The 27,781-nt window shown below is 38.8% G+C and overlaps 2 protein-coding genes across 3 annotated transcripts in view; one reads left to right on the forward strand and one right to left on the reverse strand.

Moving 5' to 3' along the window:
• LOC308177135 (uncharacterized protein) overlaps positions 1–27,081 on the reverse strand; it is a 302,639-nt gene extending 275,558 nt beyond the window's left edge. Inside the window, exon 1 of the mRNA XM_080553912.1 lies at positions 19,346–27,081. The gene's annotated coding sequence lies outside the window, so the exon portion shown is untranslated. The remainder of the gene's footprint in view (positions 1–19,345) is intronic.
• CDX4 (caudal type homeobox 4) lies at positions 2,036–17,746 on the forward strand. Of its 2 annotated transcripts, none has more exons than XM_080553900.1 (3): positions 2,036–7,510; positions 7,839–7,876; positions 15,229–17,746. In XM_080553900.1, the coding sequence occupies exons 1-3, from the start codon at positions 7,081–7,083 to the stop codon at positions 15,433–15,435; spliced, it is 675 nt and encodes a 224-aa protein (XP_080410026.1). In that variant the 5' UTR covers positions 2,036–7,080; the 3' UTR covers positions 15,436–17,746. The 2 variants fall into 2 exon arrangements, with proteins under 2 accessions (XP_080410026.1, XP_080410025.1); XM_080553899.1 differs by lacking the exon at positions 7,839–7,876 and adding an exon at positions 12,400–12,545 and having other exon boundaries at positions 6,684–7,510; positions 15,229–16,291.
• Positions 27,082–27,781: the final 700 nt, after the last annotated feature.

Raw genomic sequence — 27,781 nt, forward strand, 5'->3', positions numbered from 1 at the left:
TTCGAACAGAAGTGATTTAACACCCATGTTGATGAGCATGGCAACCAAAACAAAACATCGATTTCCCAAAAGAGATACCCACTGCATATGTCCAAAAGAGGAATCAATTGGAAGTGCACAGAACAGCTATTCTGTCTACTGAGGGAAATGCTAGAGATACTTTACATACAGTTCACATATACACAGGACACTTAAAAGAGACTCAGAAAGGTTCAAAAAAAAAAAAAAAACTCAAACTGACCCATTAAACACAGAAGTAAGTTTGCATACTAGGGAAAAATCAGTGAAATCTTCCAGATTTAGAATTGGAAAAGGTAAAAATAGAAAAGGAAGCTCTGAAATATAGTAATTTGGGACCTAGCTCTAGCTAAGTGCACAAAACCCTGGCCCCAGGGTTTTGCAGGATCAAGTTCGTTGCTAACTTTTAATTACATTTCCGTGCTATAGTTTGATTCTGTATGAGAATTTTAAAAAGAAACAAACAAACAAAAAAGAAGTCCTTCAAGAAAACTGTAAGAAAAATCTATCTGAACACAACTTCTTTCTCTTGAAAATTATTTAAAGATCATTCAGAGAGTGAGGGATCTGGCAAAATGACCTGTTTTATCTTGTTTACATGTAGAAGAGTTATTGAGGAAGATAAGTGACTACTTTGAAGATCTGCCTCATTTCTGTTCCAGTTTACTGAAAGCATGCTTGCTATAGGTTGCTATGTGTTTCCAATCAGAAGTTGTTAAGTACACAAAATAAGGCTGGATTTTATTTGCAGAAGCACATGTTCAAAGGTTAAAATTTATTGCTCCGAAAGCAGTATCTTTAAACCAGGGTAATACTTTAGGGATTATTAACCCTCCAGTTATGCCAGTGATTGCTTTAAGTAGGTTTTTTTGTGTGGTTTTTTTTTTTTTTTTTTTTTGGTAAAACTTACCAGCAATCTATTCAGTATTTTCAACTTTAATCCTTTAAACAGTTGCCCACCAAAAACACAAGAAAATACTTTTCATCAAGCAGCTTGTGAAGTACTGTTGTTTAGGTGCTATATTATATATAACTAAAAACAAGAGACATAAAATTGGAGCCAAATCAACTGCAAGTATTTTGGTCCAACACCACGAGTCATGAAACACCAGTACCAGTCCTCAGAACGATACTTGCTTCCTTTCTGACTGTGGGCATATCATGTAACCTATCACTTTTATCACATCTATAAAACTAGGGACACTAAAGCAGGGCTTCTCTGAAGATTGATTAGTTGTTAGCAAAGTGCCTTGAAGAAGAAAAGCATACCTTAGACTACATCACAAGAATATCTAAGCCCTTAATCCTAATTGTGATTAAAGCAATGATCAAGGTATACTCAATTTTCAGAGGAATTCACTAAACTTTAAACCCCACTACCCAGAAAGAAGTGTGATTTGTATGGTACAAAAAGATCAGGAACATATCAAACAGGACCTCCGACAAAAACTTTATGCATCTAAGCAAGATATACAATTCAAAATGGCATTTCCAAATCAAAAAACTCCAAATATGTGTTATCTGCAATTGCTTAGGGGTTATACAATCATTAATGCACACACGAGAGAGCATCAAGTACGTGTTACCTTCTATCCCAAGAGCAGATTCAAAAAATATATTCACTCTGGATGTTAACATATACAAAAAATCATGCTCCTATTTCAGCACCCTTATTTAGTTTGCTGGAGCAGTACAGGCTTGCTCCAACACACACTTCTGCATCCAGAGCGTGCGCTAAATGATGTATCCCTGCTCATCCTGGATGACGTACACGGCCAGTCATGTTTTGGAACGGCACTCGATGTTTTTAGCAGGACACACAACTGCGCAGATCTCACTATTTAAAAAAATAGGCACTGGTTTTATGATAAAAACATTTGCCAGCTGTTTTCATACTCAGAGAGCACAACTACTTTTTAGCGTGCATTTTGGAACAAGCTCTGTTCTGAGAGGTACCTCAATAAACGAAGAGGTTTAATTTAGATACGTCCTGCACGCTCTTGTTCTGCTAAGGTAGGACAGACTTCACACAATCTCTCACGTGAGAGTATGAAAAAAAAATATTTGAATTTCAGCAACAGAAGTGCCTATCTGACAGGAATATAAGCCATGTGTACAGCAAGAATGGTAAGCACTAAAAGCAACTGATTACTTTGTTAGCTCATGAAAACAAGGCTACACTAAAGAATGGCTGAAGGACTCGATACTGAGCACCCAAAAATCCATCTAGCTATACTCTAATCAGGATAAATTCGTTACAGTAAGTGGGAGCCCTACACTGCATGGTTCTTCAGGAAGGAAGCCAAGTATCAGTGGAGGATTTTCTGATCATGTTCACAGTTCTGCTAAAAAGAATCGATTTAACCTGGATTGCAAATTCAGGCTCTTGAAATCCTTCTGTGGTAAGTCTGCTTGCTGAGCAGTAAGACGCTCTCATTACCATCAGTATTGGTTCTGTAGCAAATTGTAAATTATCTAGATTTCAGAATAGCAACACCTTCTTTTAGTTCCAGACCACTCTTTCCTGGCATATGCAACGCTGGTGCAGATCATACATGACATATATTGCGGCTACTTTAATGAATGACAAAAGTTAACATTAAGAAAGGAAGGCTAACTCATTGTTAGCAGCAGTTAGAAAAACAGCAATTCAAGATCGAAGGGTAAATATGATCACTTTACTCCCAACAATTCATTCTTCAATGCCGTCTTCAATTTTTTAAAAGGATTTATTAACCAAAATTTAAAAATATGGAATTCAAAATACCACTGATGAAGGCTTCATGGACAGTTGCCATTTTTATTTCTACTTGTTTGTACTGACTGGAACTTTTGACACAGCCTTTTTTCCTGCCAGAAGAGCTCAGTTCAGCAAGGGAAAATAGCTCTGTTACCACTGCTCATTCAGCTCTCTAAGCTGTGCCACACTTGTCGATAAGTAGTACAGTTTGCCATGTGCTTGCGTTTCATGCCCTGAAAATAAGACAGTGAAAGCAAGATCAGCCTCTTTGGCTATATGTTTTAAAATTTAAACACCACCTGCCTTCCTTCATGAATTAACAGTCAGATTTTTTTCCAGCAGAACTGACCCCAGCTGATAGCATGCCATGTACAGACTGTCCCTTCCTTAAGATTTATACAGCTGGCTATTAATTTTAGGAGGAATGGGTGTGCATGTAAAGCCTGGCTTGAATAAAGGGTGAGTAACAGCTCTGAAATACTGCATTAAATCCATCATTATGTAGTTCACCAACAAACTCCTTAAGTAGCCATTCCACTGAAATTGCAGGCATGCAGTTATGAAGGTATGGGCAAGAAGCATCCCTAAGCTTTACGTTACTGATGTGTCATTAGAGTGGTCACGTGGAGGCAAGGAAACAAACACCTCTTCCTATCACCTTGGCCAGAATGGGACACGCTAAGCTTGTGTACTTTCTTCTCCTCAGAAACAAAAAAAGATTTCAGATCATTTTCAAGTGTCAGAGATGGAAAGATTTGTTTATCGTTGTATAAAAGTAGAGTAACTTTATGATTAAGGGTTCATAATATACTTATAAAAACAATCACAAGTATAAACACCTTTAATACACATTACTGATGTACGGGCCAGTTTTAATCTGCCAGTAGTCCCTGAAATTGCAGCTATAATAGCTGTCATTAAAACACTCAACTGCATGTTTGTGGTTATACTGTTATTACCAGGTTTGGAAATGCTCTTGAGAACACCACACATACTAGAGTATACCATCTATACTGTCTGTACAAACAAAACTTTAATAGTTTCAATGGTTCTCACTACGCTTGTTATTATTACTAAATTTTCATCAACCACTTGTTAGAAAACTAGGCAATCTTCCCCAAAGATTAAATGCACATAAAGTATGTTTAATTTTACATGCACACCCCTTCACCCCAACGAAAGGCTGAGGCAACTCCTGTGGGTGCTAAATAGATAAATTATACATAATATTTTAACAGTTGGAGAAAAATGGAAAATTATAACCTTGGAGCTCAGTTATCACTCTGGCAATCAATCTCTCTGAAGTACGCCAAACAGCACTGTGGTCTTGCTGCCAATACCTTACGGACCTTTCCTATCCTGTCTCTACCCCCTCTGCTGAAAATGTCCTAAGTACAAGCCTCCACGTGGATGACATTTCTGGACTTCCTGCCCACTGCCTCAGAACTGTTTCCCCTTTCCCAGAAAGTCAAAGAGGGACCATGGTGACACAACAGCTCCACAATCGCGTTAAGCAGTCATAAGCCCATACTAGTCCTTCCTCTCCCACCAGCAACTCATTACCACCCCCCCACCGTGCAAGGAGTGCTCATCACCTTCCCCCTCACAGAAGAAGGGCAGTGATCTCCCTCGCATTTGACAGCAATGCCCACTTGAAGTTTCCCTAGAACTACAGGGTAAGTTACTGCTACACACTGAAGAGGCAGCGATTCTGAGGCTCTGAAGCTACTGACATGCTGGATTTGAGCAGAATGACACACGTATGGCTGAGAAGTGACTCTTAGGAAGGCAAACCCAGATTAACAGTCAATTAGCTCTCAAAAACCATCAGTCCCAAAAATTATGGTACCCTCAAACCACTAGACTACATGAAGAGATACACGTCCTTTCTAATAATCCACACAGTTCTGCTACACTAAATGGGAGGCATAAGAGTGAGGGTGTGGAAAATCATTTATATGCTGTCATTTTAGTTATCTTATTCTCACTCTGGTGTTAAAAATCTGCAGTCTTAACCAGCAATCTTATCCTTCTATGTAAATTTTTTTCTTAAAACAAACTGCCTTATTCAAAGCTTACTATTGTTAGCCGATATCAAATCAGTACAGCAATTCACCATCAGCGTATCTTGATCTAATTATGTTCTGGAAAGAATCGAAATAGATCTAAAGAAAATTCAGATAATGGAACAGGCAAAACAAGAAAGGGAAAGGAGGAGCATAAACAAAAGATAAAAGAACAGAGAATGAAGGATAAAGCTGAGATACAAAAAATGGGATTAGGTGATAGTGAAATTGTGGGGGGTAGGAACAGAGGCATCCCACAAAGGAAGAGAATTAAAAATTAAAAATGTTACTACCATCTAATGTATGCTATGAAATCAAATGTCATTCACTGAGACGTGAAAATGGTATGCATAGTCAAAAAACATGTTTGATCCGGATTCTATGAGCAACCAGTGCTCATTTGTAATATGTCGATGGCTTGCAGATAGTTGATGGAACCGGAATTTCACCCTCCCATTGCTCTGCCCCTGACAGATCTGCATTTTGTATTTAGCAATATATAGGAATTGAGCTGCTGGCATCATGCTCACAAACAGGCAAAAATGCCAACGATGCTTCCAGCATAGGAAACAACCTTGTTTAATCTGAATGATGCTCAATGGAGTCCAGAGATGTTTTGTTGTGGTGGTTTTGGTTTGTTTTTGAGTAAGGGGCACACCAATTACAGGAGCCTTACTTTTTCCATGTCCTATCCCATAATGCAAATTTCTTCAACATTCTCAGGATCCTCTGGATTAAGAAATGAAGAAATCTACAGATATAAAAATGGCCTTAAAGACTTTGCTACAGTTATCGACATAAAGCCTTTCCTCAAAAAAAAAAAAAAATCTTAAATATCTTTCCTAAGTACACAAGTACACACCTAGAATCCTTTAGTGCTGGAATTAGAAGGGATGTGTGAATATGAGTAGTGTCAAAATACAAAGGATGCTGAATGAAAATCCACACCTTTGTAAAGGGAAACAACTCATTATAATTTGCACCTCTTTTGCAAGCATACCCCTTGACAAATAGCTCATTGCAAAGAAATTCATCCAAGATAAAAATTGATATCATATACACTCTACAAAATGTAACTAGACAACCATATAGAGGCAATTCCCTAGTTATAAGGTATGGCTTCATTCTCCCATGTTAATATCAAGCTCTTAAAATAAGATAAAACCAACTTTAGAATCATTTCTCTCAGTGTGGAGGCTTACTTACCCAGTACCTGTGTGTCAGGCACTTCACAGACAAGCATCAGGGCAGTTCTGATCCACTACACTGATATTCCAGACATTTCTTGTTGCCCATTTCATTTAATTGCCACCACCGAAAACGGACTGCTATAGAGGAGTTTCAGAGGAAGGCCTTTCAGGCGCGTAAGAGTCATCTTCAGTTTGAAACAAGCCAACAATATCGCTCGGCTTGATCAAAGAATTTCTTTGCTATTTTTTTCAGTCATTTTGCTTGTACTTCTGCCACGATCTTCATTAAGAGGATTTATTGTCTACTACTTAAAATTTATTGGTTTGCAACAGCCAACAAATGAAGAGATCTCTTTAAAGCACACCATATGGGGAGAGCATGAACATGTTCATTACAGTTAGAGCCGTAACTTCTCCCATGCTGGAAAATCACTTATAAACATCAATAACAAGGGGGAAATTCTTGAGACATATATATTATTCAAACAGACTGTATCCATTAATTTACAAATTTTAAATTAGATTTTTTTTTAGCATCTGAGAAATTAAGAGAGTAAGACATTGACACTTGTTGATTGACAATACATCCTAAAATAAACAATCTGGACAAGAATCATTTAAACATTGAACATTTTTGTTATAGCTTAACACTTTTTTCTTTTTTCTTTTTTTAAAGGTCTATATACTAGGTTCTAAATGCAAGCAACAATTGCATCACATTACAGCAGTGGAATCACTGTTGAGTATCAGTGAAGGGTAACAGGATAGATAAAAGCTCTCTAAAAAGAGAAAGCACCAGAACTAGCAGAAAGGTGGGGTTGGTCAGCCCTTCATTTGAATGTAAATGTAATTATGAGGCAGGCAGTTTGGCTGACGTCAGACAAGATCTTGGTAAACCATTACCACCAGCACCTGGTAACACAGTTGATAATAAAAGAGGATGAAGTAGTGGATTCCAAGCAGAGTGGCATTATTAGGGAAAAAAATCAAACAATTATTTTAAGCAGCGAAAGAAAACACAGAAGAACAGGATGTTGTGACAACACGTTTACGATCTGTGACCATCATGTACGTGAGCTCTCTCTTGGATAAAGAGAACAGCATGTATCCAGGACCTGCAAGGGGTAACAACAACCTGGCAGTGCAAAACTTCGCATCTGCTCCCCCCTACTCAGACTACATGGGATACCACCATGTGCCAGCCCTGGACAACCACGGACAGCCTGCGGGAACCTGGGGATCCCACTATGGCCCACAGAGGGAGGACTGGAACGCTTATGGCCCAGGACCTTCCAGCACGGTGGCTGCTGCACAGATCAATGGCTCGCCTCCTGGGCAGGTCTCCTACAGTTCTGCTGATTACAGCTCCCTCCATCCTGCTGGATCCGGGGGGTTACCTCCTGTAGATACAATTAATGCACAGCAAATCTCTCCCAACAGCCAAAGGCACAGCTCTTATGAATGGATGAGGAAAACGGTGCAAACCAACACTACTGGTAAGCGTATGCTAAATTATTTTTGTTTATCTCAGAAAGCATTTTTCTGCTATCACTGATCTCATAAATAATTAACTTTACTTAAAGCACATAGGTTGGCGGGTCATTTAGGACATTTATTTAACCTACTCTTGTTTAATGCAACTTTAACTGAATTTGCACTAGTTTCACTTTCATCCCATAAAGGTTTTATATGACTGTAGCAGAATGGCTGTTGTGTCTAGATATGGCTGCATCTCATTCAAGCTCATGTGTATCTTTGTTCTAACATTGCGTAAAGCATTTCTGATGAAAAATATGTCACTCTTGAAAATGTTGCTTTTAACAGTTGCACACAAAAACATGGAAATTATTCTGCATCACAAGGTAAAGATCAATTTTATACTGGCCTGTTTTACTTATTTAAACCTTTAAAGACTTTTCAATAATTTTAAAGAAAATTGTGCTATGATCAAGCTGTAGCAATTATGCAATTTCCTCCTTATTTGCCTGTTTTTCATTATTCTATGTAGATTTATTAAGTGAGAAGAAATGCCCCCAGACAAATAATCTGACTCAAATTGTCATTGCAGACTATTTTGTTTGCAGACCATGTCTCATCAGCTTTTGCTTCATTTAGTTTCAAACTGTTTTTTTCAGTATTTTCATGTACCAGAATTTTGCAGCTTGCTACAGTTAGACAATTAAAATTCACTTTCTCCCAAGTGTCACTCATTGATGTGCCTGTTTTTGTCACAAGCTGCATGCCAGAACTTTTCTGTGTATACTCCCAAGGTGTAAATTGTGTGTAACAATAGATTTAGCAAACCTTGCTAAGGTTAAAAGTAGTAAGTGTGTGTTAGAGAGCATCAAAGAAAATGCTCTAAAGAAAGCAGGGCAATTACAACTGGAGCAATTCTAGCAGACACAGAAAATCAGCACCACCACTTCAGTAACAGTCCTTCAAATGGTTATCACTCAAGAACAAAATTAGTCTAGTAATTGTTTCTTAGTTATAAAGTAGATACAGACTGTTTTCCCATTGTTACAAAGTATAAAATGCCTAGTGCACATTAAGATACCACAATGCCATACTTCCATTTGGGGTCTTTACAAAGGTCTTCAAAGCCAGGCAGATTTAGAGTCTGTTCCTCCCCCCACCACATCCTTATGTATACTCATGTAAATCAGCAGTAACTTCATTAACATCATTGGAGTTTTCCAGGTGTAAAAGTGATGCAAGACCCAAGCACAGTCCAGAATCAATTCAGACTACTGAATGTCAACGAGTCGACCCTGTCTCTGTCACAGCACTGAGGTTTAAATGCATTAGTATTTTCAAAATTTAAATCCTTGTTTTACACTAATTGCACAGACAAGGCAGACACTGCAAAGTTTCACATATGCTTGCTCACCTTCATAAAATGTATATGCAATGCAGAAAAGCACTCATCTCTGGTCTGAAAATCACAGAATTTACACTCATGCTGAAATACTTTATGAACAATTCTGGACAGGTGAATTGGGGCCTGTCCACAGATAAATGTCCTGAGGCTTTACATTCCAAGAGCCCAATGCTTTGAAGTGTTAAAAACAGCTCAAGACTTCACTGAATTCGGCTGAAGACATCAATCCCGCTTAATAAAAAGGGTTTGGGAAAGTAAAACAAAAATGTGATGCATTTAAAACAAGGGAAGTATCAAACCACATTTGGCTTATCAGTGTCTTTAAAATAATGTTAAGTGTAAGAACTGGAAAACTTTAATACTGACACAAAAAGTTATAGGGAATGAAATTCAAACATAATTGCAAGAGTGAAATTATGCACATAACTACACGTTAACTTACCAATATTTTCTCTAGAATGTAAGAAAACCTACTTGATATCATTATAACCACTCTTCAAAGCAGAATTGCTTTGTTTTTCCTTTTGCCCAGATTATTATGCATGATATAAAGTAGCTACCAGCTCCTCCCCTTCAATATTATTGAAGACTAATACAGTTCATTGGTCCAAACTTTCAGAACTATACAGCCCTGAACTTCACAAATACATTTACTTACATATATACATGTATATCCTGAGCAGCACGGAGTAACAGAAATCAAAACACTTCTAATTAAATGAAGGAGTCTACTAAAATACTGACAATGGGAATTATTTGGGGGAAAGGGTTGTTAATGTCTATTTACCCTCTGTTTTTTTCATTTTATACAAACATTTTCATTTTATACAAACAATTAAACTTCAGGAAAACTGAAATGAAAATTTACCTGACCAAGACAATCCTTAGGATGAAACGTAACTACTATCTGGTTTCAACAGCTCAAATTTGGTTTGAAATTTTATAATTTGTATCTTCTAACTAAAAGACCATTACTGCATATTCGGAACAACCCTTTTTGTCAAATATATAGACATTGTAGACATATTAGGCAATAAGAAATTTTTAAAAACAAACACCCAAAGCGGGCTTGGTAAAATTATCTTCCCAGATGAGCTATAAAAACAAGAAAAAGAACACTTGCAGTATTCCTTACAGTCTGATCCTGTTTTCACTAAAATCAATGTACAAAATGCCCTTCCAACTTCAGTTACAGACTAAAACTTCAAACCATTTCTAAAACCAGCAATATTATGTGCAAAATGTGTAATTCTATGAGAGCGAGTCTTCAAGGCATGAAGCTTACAGAAGAGAACATCTCTAAACAAGAGTCTAGAACCTAAAGTCTTACAAAACTTTTTGTGAAACTTCAGCTGGGAATGACCTTTCTCAAAAACAGAACGGACTTTAAGGGGACTACACAAAAGGACAAGATTTATATATATATATATATACACACACATTATTTATATATATATATATATATTTTGCAAGGTCAGCTTTAGCTTTTTTTTTAATTATACTCAACACATCTGATGTCATCACAAGCAATGATGTCCAAGTAATTCAGATCACATCACAGCAGAAATGCAGCTAAAAAAAATTAAACAGAAAAACAGGGAAAAGGGCCAGGTCTCCGCTTTAATGCTAATTTATTTTGCTTTGTAAACTAGTTGTGACATCTATTTTCCACTGGCCTACATTGTCTTCAGTTTTGAGGCCTATCTGTCATATTGAGGCAACAGACCCTTTCAACACTTCTCTTTGCTTTGATATGCAGTCTTGTCTCTTCCTTCTCCCTTTTTTCTTCAGGAGTTATATTGCCGGAAAGGGTGATGATTTTCACAGCAAATAAAGAGGCCTTCTCCTAGCTTTATTGTCTTCAGAAGAAATACTCTGTGAATTTTATGGCCAAGGGGAATGGGGAAGACTGCTCCTTTTCTCCACCCCCTCAAATCATGGCTATATTTGCTGATTATATTGAAGCCGGAATAACCCTGTTGAATTTTAACTTCTTTTCAAAGATTAACTTCTAAGCCTTCAGTTTACAAGGAACCTGAATATCTATACTATTGTTAACATTATAACTATCATCTAGAGCAAATATTTCAAAGCCAACAATTTGTAACTTGAAAAAAATGATGAACTTAAGTTTGATGAATGTTGTAGTCCTGCAAATTTAACCAGGAAAACCTCATACACTAGAAGTCAAAGGGGAAGAGAATTGAGGAAAACATTCTTAATTTTGTGTATTTCAAAACATCTAGCTTCAGATAAAAATACCTCAGTCTATCCTCAATGTTGGCCCAAAATTGAAGAGAACTGAAGAAAAATATTCCTTCGTTTATTTCTGTCCTTTTTTTCTCTGCTAAGATGAAAGAGTCTGACATTTGTTTAGGGCTTGTAAATTCCAAACCAATTGGCTTGTGTTTCTGAATGTAAAAGGGGTTCTTGATAAGATCTCCTTGTCGCTCTTTTGTGTGGCGTGTGCTTCATCTTAACACCTCAATGGATTTTAGGGAACCACTTTAAAGGAGTCTTTGTCTTACAGTTTGTCCCAGAAAACTCACATCAAAAAAAAAAAACAAAAAAAAAAAAACTGGGAAGATCAGACGAAAAAGGAAAACTATCTAGTTGGGCTGTTGGAAGTGCAAAAGAGAAAAAATAAGCTTAAAAGTGATCTCTGTATTATTATTAGAAAAAGAGTTGTTTGAAAAAGTCTAAGAAATGAAAGGTATGTTCTAAATATTATGTTACATTTCTCTTAACAGAATTCATCTAAGAATTGTTCTTTTACATGTTAGAGATAGGATGATACCACAATCCTTTTATAAGTATTTTATTGTCTAGTCTTATAAGATGCCAAGTGCCTTCAATTCCAAATGGAAACTCAGCTCACTGAGTACCCCCAGCACCTTGCAAGACTGTACCTTTTTGGAAAAAAAATACATGTATCTATTTAGTATATATGTATATAATATATATATTACTGAACTTATAAGCTTGACCAAACACAGATGGTAGACAGATTGCTAGTTGACATTTCTTTGTGTTAGAAAACTGATCTGAAAAGCCCAAATACAGAATTAGTACAATTAGTCACAATTAAAATTGTGACTGAAAGTCAGTCTTGAGATCCTGTGATATTTATGTCCACGTATACACAAGTCATTTCAATGAACATTGAGATGAAATCCCTTTGAGGTCAAATACATTCAGTACCAATTATGTATGCTATGAATTATTTAACAAGCTTCAGGGTATTCTGCACTTAAGCTTTATATTTAAACATATTTACAGAGAGATAAAGAGGGAGAGAGAGAACTATGATAACGAATATGCTCTTATAACATTTGGCTATCTACTTATTCACTCTGTACCTCATATTCCTTCTCTGTAACAGAGAAAACAATCCTTTGCAAGTACTCTGTAGCTTTATTAATAATGTCTGTAAAATATTTGAGATGTTTGAAAGAAAGATGCTATCAAAAATACACATATTAATAATATTTCTTTCTCAAACAGGTAAAACAAGAACAAAAGAAAAGTACCGAGTTGTTTACACAGACCACCAGAGACTAGAATTAGAGAAGGAATTTCACTGCAACAGATACATTACAATAAGGAGAAAGTCAGAACTTGCAGCAAACCTGGGACTATCTGAAAGACAGGTACACAGACTGTCCTCCATACTCACCCATCCACCAGACACTGCGACTGTCAGAGAGCACAAGCAGCATTCGTATTCTGTACGCAAAGTAGTGCCAAGGCAACCAGGATAGTTTGCAAGTGTATTAGGCACAGAGAATACACTACACAGTCACAAATTAATAAATAGGTTAATTTGACAGAAACCTCCTATTAAGGGTAACTAAACATTACGACATTCATCTATGACAGATGTATGGAAAAGTACTTATTCTTACTTGTATAACAGCTTGCTAGACAGCTAGAAATTAAACACTTCAGCTTAACAATATCTTCGCTATGTCCTCAATAGTTATGACATTCTCCATTTTATTTCTTCTTGCAACCACACAAAATGGTGGCCAGTAAAGATCCAAAGCACTGGATACACTACAGCTGTAAGCCAGGAAAATGAAAACTTGGCATTCAAAGAACAATCAAATGAGATACCTGTGTACTTTTTGTTACGTATTTGTTACCACTATTGCCACATGCCGCATCCTCCCTCAGTGAGGTTTTGGCACGTTTTAAAGGAGCATTTAGAGCCTTTGATTTTCAAGTCAGGATTTCTTTTCGCTATCATGCTCACAGGTACTAGAAACATCTATTATGTAGAGGATGCTTTGGGCTATAAAACTTGGTGCCAAATTTTTATGCCACTTACGCATGTATACGTAGCCAAGACTATCTGCTCAGGAAATTTCCAAGTGCATACTTAGATCTACTGCTTGTTTGAAAAGCACCTCTGTGTTCAAGTTACGTACATATTTAAACACTGTCTTGACTAAAGTCTCCTGAGCAGGGGCCCAGGTATCCTAGCTGTGTTCATGCAAAGACTAGAGGAATTTGGGATAAAGAATTTCCTAAAGCCACTGTGTTGGAGAGCACATTTAGGAAACACGGCTCTGCTGAATGCAAGTATTGCAACTGTTGTATCCAGCCCTCTTTATACAACAGAATTTCAATGGCTCTGCTACAGTTGGAAGATAAGGGAAGATTTGGTGATACTGAATAAAGCATCTCATACCTTAGCAACCAGACTTATTGCCCCCAGGTAAATTTAATTAAGAGATCTTTCTTTTTAGAATTTTACAAACTATTGTTCTTTCTGAATATACACATTCAGTTCTCTAAAATATCCTCCTCTTTCAGTAGCATCCTCTTCTTTTGCATTCAATCTGTGCAAGAACATGGAATAGAGAGGGACCAATTGAAGCTCGAAAGTGTAAAGATGCATAGATAAGTAACAACATTTTAGGCTCAAGCACCAGGTCTTTAGAATCATGTCGTAGTGCAGCAATGTTCAGTCTCAGACCCAAATTGTACACGGATTACACTCTACAAATCAGGTTGGATATTAGGAAAAGGTTCTTCACTGAGAAGAAGTGAAAGAAAATGGTCACAGCACCAAGCCTGCCAGAGTTCGAGAAGCCGTTGGACAACGCTCTCAGGCATATTCATTTAATTATTAGGTAGTCTCCCCTTCCAACTCGGGATATTCTATGATTCTGTAAGAGGCTCTGGAAAGTAACTAAGAAAAACAAGTTGATCATCAACAAATTCCAACGAGTTTTACAGTAGGATGTAGCTCCATTAGAATATTTTCAGGGAACTGCAGTTCTAAAAGATTCAAATCCCTGCTCTGATGTTATGCAACCTAGCTGATTTAGAACACAGACATACCTGGAGTAACTAGTGATGCTGCATAAAACCAGCTGTTAGTTTCTTTTTACGTAACTGCTGCTCTTCTCTTAAAGCTATCCGATTTCTGACTCATAAATTTCCTTCAGGCAAAACGTAGACAAAACAAATACCCTATCTGCATTTCTACATGACTCATGACTGACAAAGCTAAATGCTTCTTACTGTCATTACCTGTAAGATAATAAAGTAAAACCTACTTGGAAAGTAATAGAGATTTTTTTTTTCTATATAATATTGTACTCAATATACCTTAAAGGATGTAACAGACTATGAAGTGAGAACAGTGAAAAATAATGATAAGGAAAACACAAACGTGGTTTTCTGCTCATTCACACAAGAAAATTGAGATACCAAAATAGGATTTCAAATAGATAGGGTTCTTTCAATACAAACAATTAGCTTTATTGTCATTAATTCATTGTCATTAAGTAGTGCTGATGTAGCTATACACCTGACATACATATGCGTAATACATATATAAATACACAGCCTAAAACAAAACAAGAATACAAAAACATACACAAATCACTCGATATAAAGAAAATGAACCCTCACCACTTGGGTTTGAATTAATCTCTAACAGAGATGAAAAAGAAAGCTGACAAATTATTCTATAATTGCATGTTCCTTTAAGTATGGCACATACCACTGTCAAAGCTTAGATGATGAACTAGGTGGACTCTGTGTCTAAATGAGAACAGTTTATTCCAATGTTCCTAAATATAATACAAGTTCACTTTAATGCAGGTCTAAGTAAATAACAAGTTTCTGTTGATTATGATATAGAAAATAAGTAACTAAATAATTTTCTACCGCACAAGTCCAGTGTTGGTGTGGGTTTGTTTTTTTGAGAGGGGTAGAGGGGATACTTGCTTTGCATACACATATTTTTTTATCGCTACTTTTACTGTAAAAAGTTGACCGCTACCTTAAACTGATCAGACATTATTTATAACATTGCAGGTGAAAATCTGGTTCCAGAATCGCAGAGCCAAAGAAAGAAAAATGATCAAGAAGAAAATCTCTCAGTTTGATGGCAGCGGGGGCTCAGTTCAGAGTGACTCTGGTTCACTCAGCCCAAATGAAATACCTGGTTCCCTGTTCCCACCACCACATGGAATAAACGGATTACAGTCCACTGACATTCATCAGGTCATAGTTTCTGAATGAACAGTGGGGGAATATAAAGAAAAAGCAAAAGTAAGAGGGGAAAGTAAGAGTGGATTTTTCCCCCCTCTTGAAAACTCATCTTTGCAAAGGACCATTCTTGTTTAACTACCTTCAGAGTGCTGACTTCTATGTACAGGATCTGGGACTATTCTCAAAATACTACAGAAATCTCAGGGAACTCGTGCTGCTAAGATTCATCGCTCAATCTTTCGAGTAGGAGGTACTGTACTTCACATACTGACCCAAAGAATGATACCACTGAAGATTCAAGTAAACATAGTTGAAGTCTCTTCATATATACACATAAAATTGTCAGTGAACTGATTATAGAGTACTATTGCAGAAAATGTAAGATGTTGGATGTATTTAGTTTGTTACATTTTATATAATTAGAATAAACTGTAGATGTTTATAAATATTCACACGTAAGTGGACTGAAATTTATGGTAGTTTTTGAAAATAACTTTTAAAACACTTTTAAACACTCAATAAACATAAAGTTGCTATGACAACATATTAAATATAATTAAATAAAATTAATCTTCTTTGTCCTACATGATGGGACTGATAAGGTTGAGTCTCTGTGGGTTAGGATCAGCGGGAAGGCCAACAAGGCAAGCATCCTGGTGGGGGTCTGTTATAGACCGCCGAACCAGGATGAGGAGTTCTACAGGCAGCTGGCAGAAGTTGCAAAATCGTCAGCACTTGTTCTCGTGGGGGACTTCAACTTCCCAGACATATCCTGGAAGCACAACACAGCCCAGAGAAAGCAGTCTAGGAGGTTTCTGGAGAGCGTGGAAGATAGCTTCCTGACGCAGCTGGTTAGTGAGCCTACCAGGGGAGGTGCCCCGCTAGACCTTCTGTTCACAAACAGAGAAGGACTGGTGGGAGATGTGGTGGTCGAGAGCTGTCTTGGGCAGAGTGACCACGAAATGGTAGAATTCTCTATTCTTGGCGAAGCCAGGAAGGGGACCAGTAAAACTGCTGTCTTGGACTTCCAGAGGGCTGACTTTGAGCTGTTCAGGACACTGGTTGGCAGAGTCCCTTGGGAGTTGGTTCTGAAGGGCAGAGGAGACCAGGAAGGCTGGGCACTCTTCAAGAAGGAAATCTTAATGGCTCAGGAGCAGTCTGTCCCCACGTGCCCAAAGATGAGCCGGCGTGGAAGAAGACCAGCCTGGCTGAACAGAGAGTTGTGGTTCGAGCTTAGGAGAAAAAAGAGGGTGGGCCACTCACGAGGACTATAAGGCTGTTGCGAGGCTGTGCAGGGACAAAATTAGAAGGGCCAAAGCTCATCTGGAGCTCAATCTGGCTACTACGGTTAAAGATAACAAAAAATGTTTTTACAAACACATCAACACCAAAAGGAGGACTAAGCAGAACCTCCATCATTTACTGGATGCGGGGGGAAACTTAGTTACAAGGGATGAGGAAAAAGCTGAGGTGCTTAATGCCTTCTTTGCCTCAGTCTTTAGCGGCAAAACCAGTTGTTCTCTGGATACCCAGTACCCTGAGCTGGTGGAAGGGGATGGGAAGCAGGATGTGGCCCTCATTATCCACGAGGAAATGGTTGGCGACCTGCTACAGCACTTGGATGTACGCAAGTCGATGGGGCCGGATGGGATCCACCCGAGGGTACTAAGAGAACTGGCAGAGGAGCTGGCCGAGCCGCTTTCCATCATTTATCAGCAGTCCTGGCTATCAGGGGAGGTCCCAGTCGACTGGTGGCTAGCAAATGTGACGCCCATCTACAAGAAGGGTTGGAGGGTAGACCCAGGGAACTATAGGCCTGTCAGTTTGACCTCAATGCCAGGGAACCTCATGGAGCAGATTATCTTGAGTGTCATCACGCGGCACTTACAGGGCAAGCAGGCGATCAAGCCCAGTCAGCATGGGTTTATGAAGGGCAGGTCCTGCTTGACGAACCTGATCTCCTTCTATGACAAAGTGACACGCTTAGTGGATGAGGGAAGGCTGTGGATGTGGTCTACCTTGACTTCAGTAAGGCTTTCGATACCGTTTCCCACAACATTCTCCTCAAGAAACTGGCTGCTCGTGGCTTGGACAGGCGTACGCTTCGTTGGGTTAGAAACTGGCTGGATAGCCGGGCCCAAAGAGTTGTGGTGAATGGAGCCAAACCTGGTTGGAGGCCGGTCACTAGTGGAGTCCCCCAGGGCTCAGTACTGGGGCCAGTCCTCTTCAATATCTTTATCGATGATCTGGATGAGGGGATCGAGTGCACCCTCAGTAAGTTCGCAGATGACACCAAGTTAGGTGCGTGTGTCGATCTGCTCGAGGGCAGGAAGGCTCTGCAGGAGGATCTGGATAGGCTGGAGCGATGGGCTGAGGTCAGCTGTATGAAGTTCAACAAGGCCAAGTGCCGGGTCCTGCACCTGGGGCGCAACAACCCCAAGCAGCGCTACAGGCTGGGAGATGAGTGGTTGGAAAGCTGCCTGGCAGAGAAGGACGTGGGAGTACTGGTTGATAGCTGAATATGAGCCAGCAGTGTGCTCAGGTGGCCAAGAAAGCCAACAGCATCCTGGCCTGTATAAGAAGCAGTGTGGCCAGCAGGTCTAGGGAAGTGATTGTCCCCCTGCACTCGGCTCTGGTGAGGCTGCACCTCGAGTACTGTGTTCAGTTTTGGGCCCCTCGCTACAGGAAGGACATGGAGGTGCTCGAGCGAGTCCAGAGAAGGGCAACGAAGCTGGTGAGGGGTCTGGAGAACAAGTCTTACGAGGACCGGCTGAGGGAGCTGGGCTTGTTCAGCCTGGAGAAGAGGAGGCTCAGGGGTGACCTCATCGCTCTCTACAGGTACCTTAAAGGAGGCTGTAGCGAGGTGGGGGTTGGCCTATTCTCCCACATGCCTGGTGACAGGACGAGGGGGAATGGGCTAAAGTTGTGCCAGGGGAGGTTTAGGTTGGATGTTAGGAAGAACTTCTTTACTGAAAGGGTTGTTAGGCATTGGAATGGGCTGCCCAGGGAAGTGGTTGAGTCACCATCCCTGGAGGTCTTTAAGAGACGTTTAGATGTTGAGCTTAGGGATATGGTTTAGTGGAGGACTTGTCAGTATTAGGTAAGAGGTTGGACTGGGTGATCTTGGAGGTCTCTTCCAACCTAGACGGTTCTGTGATTCTGTGATAATTGTATCCAAGCATGCCAATCTCCTAAGTAATAGTTACAGATAAATAATAGCACCCCAAACTTGCCAAGATTTGTTCAGTTGTAAGAAACACAACAATTTGTCGTGCACATGACTAAATACTAAATAGTATGGAAGATGTAAATATTTCTTTGGTCTTCAACAAATCCATATGTAACTGCTCAAAAATGAGAGGACAAACATAATGGAACCAGAACTATTACTACTATCAAACCACCAAAAAGCAAATATAAAAAAAATTAACGTCTCCAACTTTAAGTTAAAAAGCAGTCCTGAGCCACCAATTTTATGTGACACCTAATTCAGGATGAAGGCAAGAAACATCCGAAAGTAAATGAATTTCTACTTCAAAGCTGTTATCAAGCAGCATTCACAGTCACAGCATGCATATTAACAGAAGTGTCCTCTCCACGTGCACACCTGAAGGAGCAAAAATTAGGGATAAACGTGCTCACAGTGAGATTATTTTTTATTACTTCCATGTGAGACAGTATTGATACCTAGAAGTATCCAACTGATGAGGCTGGAAAAAGTACAAAGAACACAAAGTGCTAGAAAACCCCAAACTCCTCAGTAGTCCTATTTACAGGAATTTCATAATACAACCTTTTCTGTTGCATAGAATTAAGTGCTCTAGTGAAAAATTTTAATTTTATTGAAAAGGTCATCAGTAGCAAAGGTAATAAAAAGAGAAAGCAGAAGAGAAACAGAAAATATCATTATTCTGCATGTGAGTCATGCATCGCTCCTTACTTCAATAATGTCAAACTCTCAGTCTCAGCAGCAGCAGATCAAATTCTGCTTTTCTTGGTGTCGTGAAGCATTGACAACACATCGAGCAACACAGGCAGAACCTGTCAAAGCATTCGTCATCTGGATTCAATGCATTAGGCAACTTAAAGTTGAGGATGCGCCTCACAGTTTCCCAGTTATTTAAAAAGAACTCAGAGTGACTCTATGAAAATAATTCTGGCAGGAGATACTAGAATAACAGTTCTTCAAAAAGCATTTTATAGGTGTTTCTCCAACATATTTCTAATAATTGCCCATTCATATGATTAAAATAAATGGGCATATATGAATACAAAGAAACTGCAAACAGAAAGCCATTTGCATATAAATATTTGTAAAAGTCAGCCCTTTTAGAAATTGAGACTATGTCTGGATATCTTTGAGGCATTCGGGATATTCTAAAACTGCTCATAGCTATTAGTGCTTGTATGGACATTTTAGAAAATAGGGCAGCATATTATAGAGCATGCACACAAAACATCTACTTCTGTTTCTATGAATAGAAGTATATCTGCCAGCAGACAGCCAGAAACACAAGTGCTGCTCTGTATTTCAAATAAATACATATTTGCTCTACAACAGATCTGGGAGAGGAGGATTTCGTAGTCCCACTAGCCTCTCTACCTGAGTTGTCTGTTTATACATAAAGGATGTAGATTAACAAAAAAAATCCCAAAATGATTCATGAAGAAAAAAGCCATCACACTTTACACATACAAGAAAAAAAAAATGGAGGAGGACATTCACCTTGCTGCTCAAATCTCACATCAAAAGGCCTACCTCTACAGAAGAGCAGGTGACACCTTTTGTGAAGGTATTAGTGAAAGAAACAGAGAAATTTTTTTGCTTCTGGTTTTCAAATGAACAATTATCAAGGAAGAATGGCAAGAGCAGAGCTATAGACATATAATACATTGTTCATTATATTTGCATGCCAAAAATGTGTGGCCTAGCTTTAAACTTTTCCTTCTAATTTATCTCAAAAGCTTACATGGTTATTTACCAAGGCCACATTCAACATAGTCAAAATTATCACCCTGCAATTTTTAAGCAAGTTCCAGTCTATCTTTCAGACTTGCCAGGCAGCAAGGAAACACCAAGCTGTTCTGGCAAAGTGGGCAGAAGAGCTGCTGAAGACGGAACTTCAGAACCACCGCTGTTGATAAAGGAAACACCTTACGTAAGATTTTATTTTAGACTTCAAATGAGAGTTTTTGAATGGGATACAAAGCATTTCCTGTGAGATGTTTAAAATTAGCCTCGTTAAAAAAAAGTGTAAAAAAGTGTTTTTTCTTTTTCATAATCTCCAGTGTTTTTTTCCAACACATCTACTTTAAATGGCTTCAAAGCGTGTCAATAAATATCTGGTGGAGACAGTCTTTCATGCTCTAGATAATGATCTCTATGCCTAAAAACTGTATTAGATTATCTTTGCTGGCTACTGCTTAGCCAAGTAAGAACTTATTCCCCCCCCCCCTCTTGCACTGTGCGGAACTACCTCCATGTAGATCATAGTGTCCCTTTAACCAAGTGTAGTAGCACAGCTATTTCTCAAAACGATCCAGAAAAAAATTTAAATACTTTTGCAAAACTGCAAGCAAATGAAAGAAGAAACTTCTTTCTTTGTCTCTGACAGGGGAGCCTGTGCCATTTTTTGCCAGAAAATGTGATCCTAAATCGAAATACAGCTCAAAATGTGCCAGCATGCAGTTCTAATGGTCCATTGCAGACTACAGGCCAGTCTGCCAGGAGTCCATCCTATATTCTTGTTCTGCCAATACCAACATGGGGACACAGGGATCAGAGTACCAGAATATACATGGGTAGAGGCAATAAAACCATTACAGAGTTCCCACATCGCTATTATTTTCTGGGGAGCTATGTTTGACTCTTGTACATTGCTTACGTAAAGGAAAAGCTTCAGAAGACATCATCCAGTCCTTCAGTTTAATTTCTGTATTCTTGCAGGTGAGAAGAAACACTAAAGGCTATATATGAAACATTTTCCAATATTTATCTTTTCACCTTTAAAGACTTCTCCAGGGACTTTAATTAGACACTCCCTTAGCACCACTAGGCAATTAAAATAATAAATCAAACACAATCCTTCTCACCCAGTGGGCATTTTCCCCAAGCTGTCTGTTTCCTGCCTTTTTCCCTTCAAGTAAATAGAAAATCACCACACTGTTTTCAAGTCAGCTGTTTGACTGGTATTTTGAGTTTGCAAAGTAGTGAGCCACTTTAACACCATGCTGGTATCAAAAAAATTCTGCATCACACAACTAATTCTAGCAGCCAGCAAATCCCTTCTGACATTTACTTGAATCATCTTTACTCTTATGAGAATACTGTAGAGGTGCCAAACCTTTGGGAACAACTGCCTTTCTCAGCCAAACTGTCTATAAATAATTAATCAAGCAGCAAGATTTTCCCCTCAAACTGTTCATGCTGAGACTGTATGAAGCACCATAGTGAGTTGGCTATGTTAACTAAGTCCTAAATAGTGGTCCAGGGGAGAAAGATACACAGATTTATCTCATTCCTGTAATGACACTGCATTTATAGTAGAAATCAGAAAGGACACTATTAAAATACACTTTAAAAAAAGTAATTTATAGTCAAGAGCATAATTCAAAATCTAATTTGGCTACTAGTAGTAGCAGTAGTAATACAGGTGATAAAACTCTGGGTCAGTAACTTGACAACCTCCTGAAACTAAGATTACTTGTGCAAATTGCCCTACCTCTACATTAGACATCTTTAGTATAATCAGCAGATGACCGAGTTGTAAACTTGGATCTGAAACCCATTACTAGCCACTGCTTCTTCTGTGCAATTGAGATTAAAAATGTCTGAAATGACTATCAACTTAACACTTTGATTCCTGAACTGAAACTCCCTAGAACCTGATACCTTCCCTAACGTCCCAGATATCAGAAGAGGTGCAAATAAAACACGAAACATCTACTCTTAGGGAAAATTTAGAATACTGCCCATGGGTACCTCATACAGAGGCATATATAGAACAGCAGACCAGTAAAAATATGAACATTTCATATGGTGTTTCTCTGCAGGCTGCAGGAATTCTCTCTGAACCCGCTTACTACCAGCTCTCAGGTAGCCAGCGCAGTGTTCTCTGAATGATACAGTTCTGCCTCAAGACACTGGGAAGAACACACAGGGTTTTAGCAGCATGCTTTTTACATGCTGCCATCTCATAGCTGCAGCTCAGGAAGCCAAACATCGCAGCATCTAAGAAGGCTGGCTACAGTAACTGAGACAGCAGCAAATGTCTTCTCCATCTCAGCACGTGGCTGAACCAAGAGGGAACAACAACGTAGTAAGGATGAGAAGGACAAAAAACAGATTCAGACACATGCTTCACAAAATACTCTTGAACTTTTGGTGTTTGACAATCCCAATCTGAGTGATGCAGCCATGCAGGACTCCCAAATGCCATTATGTATCTCATGGTTCTCAGTGGGAACAGCCCAACTTCTTAAGGCTTCTTCCCACTAAACCCGTATCTCTTTTTTCATGGAATAACTTGAATCAGGTTCCTTTTTCCACTTGGGAAATGAACTTGTACTAGTGGGAAAATTCTTCAGCAGTATTTTGGAACTCCAAAATAGCTAAAGACATTTTCAGGGAAAGCTGGGCAGAGCCCTCTTGCACTGCAGAGCTGGTTCATCAACATGAAAAATACTGTGCAGAAGCACAGGTCTCGCAACTGCATTAGTGAAATTTGTGGAATCATCTCTCCTGCGCCAAGGCTCAGAATCAATACACAAAAAGAAAGTAAACCTCTGTGGTATATGAGCTATCATCTCACAAAAAGCCATTTAAAAATTTTACAGGAAAAATGTTATTGTGAGTTTTTAATTATAAAGATCATAAACACATACTTGCAGTCACTTTCTGTGTGTTAAAATTCAGCATGTAATAGAACCATCCCAAGCTCAGTTATTGATAAGCTCATTTCCATGCTAAAAACTCAACAGTTAAGTATATATCACTATGTTGAAGAAGAAACCTGGCCTAGGTCTTAAGTAAAAGGGCAGCAAAGCAAATTTGTGGTTTATAGTAAGGTTTATGCACTGTGTACTGGCAGAGGAATTAGAAGTGTTTGGATATGAAAGAGGAAATGGTGTATGCAAGGAAAAGCTGACACAAAGAAGAAAAGTCAGAACTTGATTACAAGTACCTGGATACAAGTGATCTGGACAGAGAAATGCACGACTGCCACAGGGCAGGCTTTGAGTAATGACTCTGTACTGAAGGCGCCAGCACCAAGGGGCAGCTGGCAGGTTCAAGACTTGAGGGGGGCAGAAGGCTGCCTGATAAGGTGACACTCTACCTACAGTAGTCAGTTTGGTTTTAAGGGCTCTCAGCCTCTTGCAAAAGAAAACAGACTCTCGTTCTTTGGCACATAGCTGGGTGCAGTCACTGACCTTTGTCCTCTTGACATCTAGCTCATCACCCCCATCCAGCACAAGCACCCCTTGATATTCAGTCCTGTATAAAACCTGGCCAGACCCTCCTACCAGACAGACGGCTGCAGCACAGACAGACTGCAGCTTTTATATTTAACATAGTTGCAGATCACCTTCAACCTTTGTCTGTGGGCAGTTCTATGTGCATTCCCATACAGAGTTACTGCTTACTTCCATGGCAAATTCTTTAAATGTGATGTGAATTCTGCACTCAGATAGGACCATTTACTGCATCTTCCCCTCTTGGTACCAGAGAAAGTGCAAAAATCCCTTTGGAAGGTAACAAAAGTCACCAGCAGCCCAGCACATGCAGGGAAGCCAAGAAAACAGCTTAGCTGGAACAGGTTTGAAAACAGCACTGCAAGAAAGCGGTTGCTCGCCAAGCACTACAAAGCATAAACACAGATGTTCTGACATTACCACAGCTTAACTCGCTCCTGTGTCAAGTTAATCCTGACTCCAGCCAGGGTAAATTCTCCACAGCAACTCATTTCAGTGTCAGTGAAATGGAAACCATTCTTAGGAAAACTGCTCTTTTTACATCAAACAATAAGGCTTACATTAATGGAAATAATTTGTACTAAGAAACACCTCATTTCATTTCATTTCAGTCTTTCCACAACTTTTCATACTAGAGACTGAAAAAACGTGCTAGGCAAACAAAGAAATAAAATAAAACCAACACACACACAGAGCTTTCAAAAGCCTGTACTTTGAACTTGTTCTCCCTCTCAGAAAAAAAGAGGAATCTAATTTCAAGGTCAGATGCATAAACTGACTGGGAAATGGGGTGCCTTACAGGTGTGGTCTAATATCGTTTATTCTGTTCACTCTTTTTAAAAAGAGTATTTCTGCTGTAGCAGAACAGGGGCATTCTAAACCCCAGTGAGGTCCTCAAGTCCTAAATACATTCTCAAAATTCCAAGAGTATATTCCTATTCTCCAACAACCTCCCCCTTGGCTGAAGCACAGCCTCTGAAATGAGTGAATTATGACAGTCAGCATGAGATCACCTGTGGCACATTCTTCCTTCTGAATGATTATGATGAAGTTTTATGAAATAAACAATGAAAATATATATTGGAAGAGGACTCAGTATCTCTCAGGTCCATGCTAGCATTCACTTTCCATGTCCTCTCCACTACACTTTTATTTAATACTGTGCTTTGGTTTAACTCCTATCATTCCTGCACTCTTTCAGCGCTTCATGCCAGACCTACGAACACTTTTCCTTCCAAAACAGGGGAGTGATTTGGATAAACGTTGCCAGAGACAATCATCTGTCCACAAATTGAGTTTTTGCAACAAAATCATTTCACCTAATAAATGGCTTCCGAAAAAAGTAGTGAAAGTAAAGCATCCAAATACTTCATCCTGAGAAGCCCTAATTCTTGATAAATCATACTGAAAACATTCCCTAGAGTACTTACATCTGAAGTGCAATCCTAAGCACGCATCCACTAAATACAAAGTACAGTTACAAAACACGTTTTTCTAAAGTGATCTGTTTTTATTCCAGATAGTCATTATTCCTGCTAGGAGTACCCACCAAAAAAAAAAAAAATCTACAGAAACTTCAGCTGAACTTTGACATTAACCTATTAATTAAGAAGTATAAGTAGTTAAATACGAAGTTAGTATAGCAAAGTATCTTTTGCAATTAAAGAGACTTCCTTTCTTGGTTTGCTAACACCTCAGACATTCATTAGAAAGAGGTCACACAGTATTTTATGCTGAGACTCTATGCTTCCTCATTTTAGGCTTCAATTCAGCAAATTATTTTACCACCTGTTTAAGCACTTAACTGAATCCATGCCTTAGTCCCATGAAACGCTCACTTCAGTCATCATGTCCAATTAAACATCCACAGCATTAGTTTATGAAATCAGAACACAAGTTAAATAAAAATTCAAGTTTTTCAATTAAACACGCATAATACCACTGCCATATATCTCTTAGCTACACCACTTCCTACCACCCGCATCTCATCGTTGCCACATTTAACATGACAGTTGTAAATACTTGCAGACAAGTCCACTTTTTTTTTTTTTTACTTTTAAGTACATATACTGCTTATCTCTCATTGTTTCTCCCTTTTAAACATTTTAATAGCTTTATTTTTTGAACAGAACTGAACACATGCAAGGAACAGCAAACTGGCTTGGCTTTATAGCATCCATGGGGGTCCTGAGCTCTCTTAAAAATCTACCACGGATCTTCTGAGCGGGCTTGATCTGCACCTCAAGGTAGTGCAGAAGTGTTTAGCCCAGTGAAAGCCGACTCACGCCAGTAGGGCAGTGTCATGACCATGTGCAGCCCCTGCCTACAACTCTCACAGGTTGACTCTTCCTTCCACTCTCATTTATTCACATAAGCAGGCTGTGGACTACTCCTCAGCCACTTGGAACTGCCTGTGCTCATGGTTTACTTTTGTCCCTAACGTTATTTGGTATTATACAGAGCAATAGGCATACACTTGGCAAACGAGGCTGAAATTGGTTTAACTCCCTCACCTTCCTTAGATCCACCCAGCAAGACACATCAGTGGTAAACTTCGGCACCCTCCTATTTCCATTCCTAATTATACATTGAGAGCACTTATGGCTATTGAACTCCATTACTAATCTTTCCTTGCTGTGAGGACTGTCCTTATTACCATGTTTTCTTTTCTTTTTTTTTAACTGCTCATTAAGCTAGCAGACCACCCTCATCTCACTTTCAGCAGCAACACTTTTCGTAGAAAACTATTCTGAAATCCCAGTACCTAATATCAATGAAATCACCGCCAGAGTTCTGCTAGTTTTTTAAAAAATACACACTCAAAAGCACATGTGATTTAGCAGATAGGGACAGGATCTCTCAATTCATAAGGTTACCGAGAGGCTGTTCCTTGTGAAAATCAACATAGGTCTTTCAAATCCCAGAAATTCTTACTGCTGATATACTCACAATTCCATTAACAGGAGCATTGCAAAGCCACAGTCCAGATGAAATAATGATATCAAGAAGTACAGAAACTATCCTTACAACCATGCCTTAATCTAATTAAGATGATGACACTTGATATCCATCTGGGTAAGAGTTTGAAACCCAACTTGTGACCTGTTGCACTCTATTCAAAGTATTACTTCAAGCAGGGAAGCACCTGCAAAAACTCTTCATTTTAAACTTGTCAGTTGAAAATATTCTAAGAAATAGGAACACTACTGAATGGTCTATAAAATCAGTGTAAATACTCATACAAACCTTTGACAAATTAAGTGTTGCATCACCATGAAGAAAATAAGCAACAGCTTTCACTTTTATTTGTTTTAAAGATTCAGCAGGTATAGTGCTGGAAAATGTTCCCGTAATAAAGACAGCATTTCTAACTGTTCCACAGATTGCTCTGAAATGCTTCCAGGACTGTCTGACTTCTGCTCAGCAACAGCATACAACCTTGAACCCAAGATCCTACATTTAGCTTGGTCTCACAGGAAATACTGGACAAAACGATAGTTGGTTACATTCCCTGCAGTTATATTTTAAACTGCATTACCTTTCTCTTGGACATTTTGCCAAAGCTGACAAGAACAAAGATAACAGCTAAGTGTTAAAATCTGTAATACCGATGCACTGCATCAAACGTATAATTTCTTACAGTGTTCTCAGCTATGATTAAAAGTTATCTTCTTGACTTTCAGATCAGTTAAGAGTAGACATCCCAAATTTAACAGAATAAAATAAAAGCCCGCACATTATTAGTAACCCTTATAAGTCTTCATTTCAGCGGTTTCAAGACTTTCTTTCCATGGATTATGAATAGTAATCTCAAGTATAGAATGGAAGTTGAGTAGAAAACAATTTAGATTATCAGTTAAAGCATTACTTTCACCTTTTCAACTTGTTTCTAAACAGGACACCT

Source organism: Anser brachyrhynchus (assembly GCF_964034855.1).
Source record: "Anser brachyrhynchus genome assembly, chromosome: 13".
Taxonomy (NCBI): Eukaryota; Metazoa; Chordata; class Aves; order Anseriformes; family Anatidae; genus Anser; species Anser brachyrhynchus.

Excerpts from the sequence above, each read along its gene's own strand:
- CDX4 (XM_080553899.1), top strand. The coding sequence starts at position 7,081 with ATGTACGTGAGCTCTCTCTTGGATAAAGAGAACAGCATGTATCCAGGA. Across the intron at positions 7,511-12,399 it reads GGTGCAAACCAACACTACTG|GTAAAACAAGAACAAAAGAA; the intron begins GTAAGCGTATGC and ends TTTCTCAAACAG. Across the intron at positions 12,546-15,228 it reads TGGGACTATCTGAAAGACAG|GTGAAAATCTGGTTCCAGAA; the intron begins GTACACAGACTG and ends ATAACATTGCAG.